This window comes from Monopterus albus, unplaced genomic scaffold, assembly GCF_001952655.1.
Source record: "Monopterus albus unplaced genomic scaffold, M_albus_1.0 scaffold41.1, whole genome shotgun sequence".
In the NCBI taxonomy this organism is placed as follows: Eukaryota; Metazoa; Chordata; class Actinopteri; order Synbranchiformes; family Synbranchidae; genus Monopterus; species Monopterus albus.
In genome coordinates this window covers 215,505-223,855 of record NW_018127921.1, presented here as the reverse complement: position 1 = coordinate 223,855, position 8,351 = coordinate 215,505, and the positions used below count along the sequence as shown (strand labels likewise).

The window sequence follows — 8,351 nt, the reverse complement described above, 5'->3', positions numbered from 1 at the left end:
GAGTGGTGCCAAATTCAGGTTTGATGTTCCCAAACTTGTTTCAGAACTCTTTAATTAAGTTAGACCGGAAATCAGTGCTGCTGTTGGAAGGACACAGGCCTTATAATCGTACTGTACTGTTGGGGGTTGGGTGCATTTACACAAAGGGTAGAAACTACAGCTATGGGTATGGTGAACTACTTATGCAAAGTGGGGAAAAAGTTTCAGACTGAGTGAAAATAAACTATTTCTATACTATTTTTCTACTTTTCATGAGTTCATTCTGTCAGTCACTTCAGTTTCGACGCGCTCCATTTATTTTCTGAAGCGCATGAGTTGGCATCGTAATGTCTGGTCATCGATCTCTTAAGCAGGACTGAAAATGATTTGTGGATCTACTTTCTTGTTTGGTGCATCTATTGGCTCATATAGGTGAAGGCCTCTCTCGCTCCATTCATTCTTTTGTCGTTCCTGATCATACTCCCTCATGTATTGTCAGGGACGGCCCAGGCTCTGTTGGTGCCCTAGATCTGCATTATAATTACGTCATGACGCAGAAAGTGTTTAAATTAGTACGTTTTCAAATATAATTACGTCATGACGCAGAAAGTGTGTAAATTAGTACATTTTCAAGTCTTCTGGTTTTTCATTGATGTCAATTTTATTTTATTCTAATATTATTTGAATCACTACGATGATCGATCAGTACTAAAACTGTCAGTCATTATTTTTCTTATGGGTGTTGGAGCGCATGGTGGTCACAAGAGGGCGCGTTTTGAATTGTTCCAGTAAACTGAAGTAAGATGTATTCCTTTGGACAGCAAACATTTTCCTACTTTGTAAACTGAATAAATGATTCAGAAACTACTGGATTATCTGAAAAATAAATTGACACAAAGAGTTTTCTGAGCTTATGAATAGCTGATGTTTTGGCAAAATTATTTGAGATTATTATAATGTACCTTTGCATATACAGTAGAGGGAACTTTTACAGTTGTTTCATGGTCATTGGATATGTTTTCCTGATTTGTTCGATAGGTGGGGTCTCTGACGAATGTTGTGAACAGGCTGGAGTCTTCACTGGGCATCACACAGGTGGAGCTGGAGGGGGCCGTCAGCAGGATGAAGAGGGGTGAGGAAGAGACAAGAAGGGTAGAGGAGGCTCTTCAGAAGCTCCAGAACGATCTGCTCAAGGACCTCTCAGAGGGAATCAATGAGGTCAAAGTGGCCCGCGAGAAGGACTTCTCTTCCCTGGAGAAGACTGTCGAGGATCGCCTGGCTGAAGTGAGTCAGTCCATCACAGCCAGCGTGGCTGAGTTCACTGAAGCTCAGGGTGAGGCACAGAGCCAGCTGGCTGATCTCAAAGCCCGTCTGGGTGACATGGAAGACCCTGCGCTCATCAAACAAGAGCTCTCTGCCATTGTTGATGCTGTAGCTGAAATCAAAACCCAACAGGAGGCTTATTCTTCAGTTAATTTACTCAGGGAGCAGATAAGTGCTGTGAGGGAAGAGCTCCAGACTCGCAATCAGGAGATGGCATCACTGTCTCAGGAGGTCGAAACAGTGAGGTCACTAGTACATGAGACTGTTGGGAATCTGAGGCAGTCACTGTCTGCAGCAGAGACCGGAGTTCAGGCTTTGAAGGACAATACCATGACACTGGAGAGCAGGATGGAGCAGACGGCTGGTGCTGTTCATCATGTGGAGATACAGGTGAATGAAGCAGCTGCTCAGGTGCAGAAAAGAACTGATGACCTGGAAGCCAGAGTTAAAGCATCAGAGGGGAGTGGAGATTTATTGTCCGCATCAGTGCAAGAACTCTCCTCTAAAGTGGAATCACTGCTTGAAAAGTACAACACCCATGAAAGCACTCTAGCTGCAAAGGGGCAGGGTGCGGAGGAAGCCAGAACTGACTTAGAGCAGGAGCTGGAAGCCCTGAAAAGCTATTTGGAGGAGATTCAAGCCAACATGGATGCTCTGAGTGGTGCCCAGACTGAGTTAGCCTCACAGGACTCCAATCTGGGTCAGCAGGTGGAGGACTTGGAGAAGAGGCTTTCTGCTCTGGAGGACAGCAGCATCAAGGAACAGGAGTAGCCGGAGAAAGCATGGCATCTGGAGGGGAAGACAAGCAGCCAAGCTAGAAGGCCATGATCAGGCCTTTTCTGCTCTTAAGCCAGTACTGCAGGAGCCAGCACAGGCACTCACAAGGAAAAGTAGGGACATTAAATTATCAGTACCACAGCAGAATGCCAAAGCATCCAGCAACAGGGACAATAGGGACAATAGTAACAATAGGGACAATAGTAAATGTGAACCCACATTTCCTAGTTCTATGAAGAATTATTGCTAAAACTTGATGGTTCATGTCATGATGTTGCACATTTTAGTAGAAAAGATGCCTGAAGACATTTGGGTTAGAGATAGAGGACAGAGCTGGACTGTCTGTGAGTCCAAATCCACACTCGATGTGCACTGTAGTTTTATTTTCTAATGTTTTTAATTATTTGGTTAGATTTGAAACTTTCTGTGGGAAGGCTGTTTTTTTAACCTCAAAAGTGTTTTTGAACACTCCTTTGTTTACTCACTTTCTTTTTTATAAGAATAAACTGTTGTTGACGCTAAACTGTGAGAAAGTGTTTCTTCTGATTTGTTGCTTTGGCTCAGCTGCCTTTGCTGTTGCATTGCTGGTGAAGTTGATCGTGTAGGTGGGAATGAAAACAAACTTTGATGGGTGGGACGTACCCAAGGGCTGCTAAAATCAAGTTAAAATTCCGTCTCAACTACATATTTTCTAATATACTGTAGCAAATTGTTCAGAATGTTTTGATTAAACTTCTCATTTAAAGCTCAATGTATCATCACATTATTTATAATCTGCCACTACACATTAAAACATTGCTGTGGAGTTGAGCAGATGATTGTCCACCTCATGATGACTGAAAACCATGTGCAGACAGCACTGAAGAGTTATGCCACAGTGCCACTGTTTTTAAGATTCATGAGCGTCATTACTCAGCCGAGAAAACCTACTGTCTCTGAGAATAAGTCATTATCTGAAACTGTGAGTTAGCTTGTTGATTTCAGTCCAATCTCAGCCACGTAACTCTAATACAGTCAGCATTATTCTTCATCACCTCCTTTAACCACATGTGAACATGTCAAGTTTTAGAAATGCTGACTGATTCGCACACAGATTGTTCATACTTCTGAAAGGATTTGGGTGGATCCTGTCTACAGACCTGTGCTTCAAAGTGATTTTTAGACAGTTTGGTAAATGTCCGATTTATTTAAATAAAATGTTTAAACAGTAGTATGACAGTTAACCAACAGCAATGCTGAGCAAACCCCCCCCCTGGCCCCAAAGAAATCCCTCAGCCTCTGTTTGGCTGAAGTCGCTGAAGACTGTTTTTCATGTCGGCCTGTGCATCTCTCCAATATCGGACATATCGGCTATTTCACTAACCTGTTTAGTTGTAACACTTAAATCTCCCTGTACTGCAGTGAGGTTAGCTAAAGTCTGTCTAAGCTCAGTGATCTCCTGCTCTCTCTTAGTGAGATCCTCTGCTAATCGACCTATCCGCAGAGTCAGATCTGACAGCTGGGGCTCAAACATCCCAAAGTCCCTCTTGATAGCAGTAACTTTTGGTTTAAGGTCACTGGCAAAGGTCACTGTTCTTATCAAACGAGCTCTGCCGCTCTCTAGATCCCTCAAGCGCTCAGAGATCTGCTTGTCTGCAGCGGTGAGCTCAGAGATGTGCCTGCGCAGCTGCTCTAAGGCTTGCGTGTTGCGTTCAGAAGCAGCACGGAGATTAGAGACTCGGTCGATGCTGCCAGCCAGTACATCCGCGATGCGTTTGACCATGCCACGCTCCACCTGACTGGTCTTGTCTTCCAGCTCCCCAACCTGAGAGAGCAGAGACTCCAGCTCAGACTGCAGGCCATCCATTCTGCGCACATCTGTCCTAACTGATGCTACCTACAGGGGGAATACAGGAGAAGAACTGGGGTTGAGAAAAATGTTCCAAACAACACCAGGAAAAGTTTCTACTGTAAAAAGATTCTTCTCTGTGAGAAAATGTGTTAAGAGAAAACAACAACAAACAACACAATCTGATGTACCTTGTTGGCAAAGTCCTTAGCGATGGCCAAGGTGCGTTCTTCGATCTGTCCCACGGCGTCTCTCAGTGTGGTGAGGCTGCTCTGCAGCTGAGTTCGTTTCTCATTCAGCCCGGAGGCCCAGTCCTTCAGGTGGCTGACGTCCCGCTCCAAATCCTCCATCTGAAGTTGCAGAGCCCCCTGCTGACCCCCAAGGCCCTGCAGCGTCACCTTGACGCTCTCACACTGAAACAGGACATGGAGTACATGGAGTGACATGCGCAGAATGAGAGGCGAAGGGGATGGAAGTTATTTAAAACAATCATAAGTTACAAGACATCAGCTCAGGTTATTTCTCTGTATGAGAAACAAGTGTGAACAAAACAAATGAAAACAAATTGGAGCTTTGTACTAAAAAAGGAGATTTTATTTAATAAGCCTAGTGATAATTTGCCATGCTTTTAAACAGATGGATTTTCAAACCAAAATCAGATGGAAAGTCATCAAAAACAAGATTTACTACACAGCTACAGTACAAACACCATTCCTGTATCAAATATAAGGTAACACTAAGGTAAACTAGACAAATGTAGTTCAGGGCTGCAACCGGTGATTGTTTTCATTATCACTTCTTTTTTTATTCAGTGTTTGGTCTATAAAATTTCCCCCCAAAATGCAAAACATGCCCAAGAAATTTTCCAAACGAACAAGATGATGTCATCAAGTTGCTTGTTTTTCCCCCAGACAACATCCAAACCCTAAAAATGCTCTTGCAAATATGGCAAATAAAATCAGCAAATATGCAAAAACTGGAACTAGAACTTGAAGAGTATTTGGCATTTGTGGCCTCTGATAAAGTGTTAAAATAATTCATTATACTAATTTTTCTTCCTGTCAATCAACTAATCATTTCAGCTCTGATGTATTTATGTGCATCCCCAAACACTGGTACAGATAATGAAAATGGCTGGTTTAAGAATAATGGGGCAAACCTTATACAATTTCTATGAGAACCTAAATATGCTGCTCTGCATTAACAAAACTATTAAATACATTTTTATTTGTACTTGTGTGTAATACAGTGCATGTGTGCCAGAGCTCATGCTGAAGTCGCAATCTTCGGACAATACCGTCACAATACATTGATGCTGAACTTGAATAGAATCAGAGCTGCTTGTCTTCCTGTTAGCGAAATGAAAAGAAGGACATCATTCAGTGAGGTCATCATGAAATGGGGGAGCTGGTTCATCCTGGTCATCTTTTCCCCACTCTTCATCCTCTTCATCTTTCCATTCTTCCTCTTCTAGAGTGTCAGAGTCCTTCTGGCTGTCAACCCTACTTTCCCTCAGCACCAGGGTGAGCTCACGGACCGCCTCTTTCACCACGGACAGCTCATTCTTCATTTTCAGGATGCTGTTTTGAGCCTGCAGGGTGTCCAGCTCCTGTCTGATCTCAAGGATTTCATTGAGGGCTTTCAGCATGCTGTCCTCTGTCCCAAACACCTGCAATGTCAACTCCTCCAGCCTCTTCTCAGCCCCACTCAGATCACCTCCCAGCCTTAGGATGGAGCGCACCGCCTCCTCTACCTCTGGCAGGTGCTCTTCACACTCCTGCGCACGGGGAATGTGATCCTGGAGCAGGGAGCTGAGCTCTGCCTCCCTCTTGGTCAGGCTGCTGATCTGCTCCTCCAGCTTGTGGACCTGCTTGGTGTTCCAGTCCAGCTGATCCTGCGCTCGCCTGATGTCGTCTTCCTCTGTACGCTCCAGGGCTCGAGCGTTCCTCTTTGTGCTGTCCTCAAGTTCCTCCAATCTCTCTGCCAGCAACCGGGCCCTCCGCTCAGCCTCGTTCACTTGGTCTGTGACTCCAGCATGAGCTTCCCGTGACTCGGCCTTAATGGCCTCCAAGTCGGAGGAGATGATGGCCAGGCGCCCCTGCCACGTCTCTGTCACGTTGAGGAAGTGGGTGTTGACTGTCTGCAGGTCACGGGAGGCAGAGTTCTCATCGGCCTGCATTGCCATGACAGCAGTGTGGAGGGTGGCGATATCCTGCTGGAGTCTTTTTGCCAAGGAGACGGTGGAGAACGCCGCCTGTAGGTCATCCTCATAGGCGGCAAGCTGCAGCCGCAACACAAAACAGGAGGGCTGTTTCTGTAGGAGCTCAATGGTGCTCAGTATTCACACACAACACAGAGTAGGAATCAAAGCTCATGCATACAGAAAGACAATGCAAGTGAATGGCGAAAGAGAAAGCAGTGTGTTGAAAGAGCACACAAATGTCGAGAGATGTAAGGAGGATGTGTGAACGGCAATTTCATTACATTTTCTATACAATTCAAGTATACAAAAGGTTATTCTATAATGTAAGTCTTCTGACTTGAGCCCTGCTGGTGACCACTGGTGTTACAGGTTGGATGAGCTGTGATTTTATTCCCTATCCAGATTGTTCCATTTGAATATTTTTTTGAGACTGAATAAGTAAAACTGTCCAAAATTTCACAAGAAAAGTGCATATATGAAAACATCTGATAAACATTTTACTTAGGAAAAAAAACCCAGTGGGGTTTTGTTGCTGTTTACTATTCTGTGAATCACATCATGACCCCTCAGATTTCTCACGTGACTCAATCAGCTTCACTAAAATACAACTGAGATGCGTGGAATTTTATTACTAATAATGACTAACATATTTCTACATGAGACAACTGGGTGTTTTTTTTCAGGGGTGGAATGATCCTTTAAACCTCCCTTAACACAACTCAAGGCCCGTTTCACCATAAATCACACGTACCTTTTTGGAAACCTTTAGGACTTCTTCCTCCATGTGGAACAGACTTGAAGTTCTCCCGTGTAGAGATCTGTACTGTTCTTCTATTTGGTAAAACCTCTCGTTCTGCTGTAGCACCACCCTGAATCCGACAGACATGTTAGTAGTTGCAGAATAAGGCTGTTTCTGAGGTTAATACTACACCGTTTCCTTACCAGCTCAGAGCTCCACATGCCGCAAGCGACAATAAGCACATTACACTCTTAATGTCCAAAATCCAAGACGTTGGATTTGCTCCTGCGCTGGTTCCCGTTTCTCTCTTCACTCTTTGCTCTTCGTCTTTATCGTTTGCAGCCGATGATTCGGGTACTTCATCATTTTGTTTTTGTGATGGGCTCTTCTTCCTCTGCTTTAATTCAGTAGGCATTTTAGCACACTGGCTTACACTGTTGGTACGTTTTACTTAAAGGAATTCAACGGGACAGAGAAAAAGACTTTAACGCCTATTCGTTACGTCGTAGAGTAAAATAAGACACTTGTTTGGAAAATTCATACATAACGTAGGCCGCTAAAATAAAATAAAAAAACTGTTTCGCGTGTTGTACCGTTGTAACAATCCTTGAACTGTTCCCTGGAAAATGCGGCATTCAAGAACTCCTTGCAAGTTCGTAGGACTAAAATGAATGCAGTACATCAGTACATTAATCGAAAATATTAAACCTTGTTACAAATAGGTAAATGCAGGGGACGTTTACTCTCGCACGTAAAGCAATGCATGGGTTTTTTCAGCCACATGTACTAACTTATGTGATTGTTAAACTGAGCTCCAATCGTAATGGCCATAATTCCGACAGAACGGGAAGCACCCAAAACGCATCAGCCAGCCACGTAAGCGGCTGCCAGCATTTGTCCTGAATTTGTCCATACTTCATTAATGTCTGCAAGGGCAGAACTATTAATCAAAGAGTCAACTGAGAGAAAATCACTGTACAGCGACTTCCTATCGATCGATTATGTCAAATCAAGTAAAATATTTTCTCAGTGGATAAGGTTTGCCCATTTTCATCAAAAGAGTGAATACTTAAGGGCAGACAAAAAAACACTTCCCAGGTGCAGGCTTGATATTTAGATAAGAAAACGACATGGGGTTGTTTTTTTTTTTTGCATAAGCCATTTATTTGGATGTTTCCAAATATCAGATATTTTCTGTGAAAAACTGCCAAAATCTTGATTAGTAGCCTTCTATAAATGACACTTCAAAGCCCAAACCAACATTGCATCTAGCAGTTCTTAGCCAACAACAGTTATTAACAAGTCTGTTATTCCATTAATATTCAGTGGACTGTTCCCAGCAGCCATATGCAGTTATATATTCAGGATGTGTCAGTGGTCTAATAATTACAAGGGCCATGCAAAGGGCCCAATCTGCTAGTCTTCTAAATAACATTTGACAATGCTCAACAACAGCAGAAGACAAAATCTTACAAATATAATCAAAATTTGAAGCCTAACAT

The 8,351-nt window shown here is 43.4% G+C and overlaps 2 protein-coding genes across 3 annotated transcripts in view; one reads left to right on the top strand and one right to left on the bottom strand.

The window, feature by feature from the left end:
• ckap4 (cytoskeleton associated protein 4) overlaps positions 1-2,790 on the top strand; it is a 3,831-nt gene extending 1,041 nt beyond the window's left edge. The window contains exon 2 of the mRNA XM_020599416.1: positions 1,018-2,790. Coding sequence (XP_020455072.1) covers positions 1,018-2,073 — 1,056 coding nt within the window. The 3' untranslated portion in view covers positions 2,074-2,790. The remainder of the gene's footprint in view (positions 1-1,017) is intronic.
• Positions 2,791-3,261: 471 nt separating this feature from the next.
• ikbip (IKBKB interacting protein) lies at positions 3,262-7,546 on the bottom strand. Of its 2 annotated transcripts, XM_020599450.1 has the most exons (4): positions 7,053-7,526; positions 6,862-6,979; positions 4,099-4,320; positions 3,262-3,955 (listed from the first exon to the last, which is right to left on the bottom strand). In XM_020599450.1, exons 1-4 carry the CDS (start codon positions 7,262-7,264, stop codon positions 3,389-3,391), a joined length of 1,119 nt encoding a protein of 372 aa, XP_020455106.1. In that variant the 5' UTR covers positions 7,265-7,526; the 3' UTR covers positions 3,262-3,388. The 2 variants fall into 2 exon arrangements, with proteins under 2 accessions (XP_020455106.1, XP_020455105.1); XM_020599449.1 differs by lacking the exons at positions 3,262-3,955; positions 4,099-4,320 and adding an exon at positions 4,336-6,188 and having other exon boundaries at positions 7,053-7,546.
• Between the last annotated feature and the right edge of the window lie 805 nt (positions 7,547-8,351).

What these genes read in the sequence shown, in the direction of transcription:
- ikbip (XM_020599449.1), bottom strand. Translation starts at nt 7,264, where the DNA reads ATGCCTACTGAATTAAAGCAGAGGAAGAAGAGCCCATCACAAAAACAA. An exon ending in GCATGTGGAGCTCTGAGCTG is followed by an intron (nt 6,980 to 7,052) that starts GTAAGGAAACGG and finishes TGTCGGATTCAG; the next exon opens with GGTGGTGCTACAGCAGAACG. An exon ending in TCCTAAAGGTTTCCAAAAAG is followed by an intron (nt 6,189 to 6,861) that starts GTACGTGTGATT and finishes TTGCGGCTGCAG; the next exon opens with CTTGCCGCCTATGAGGATGA.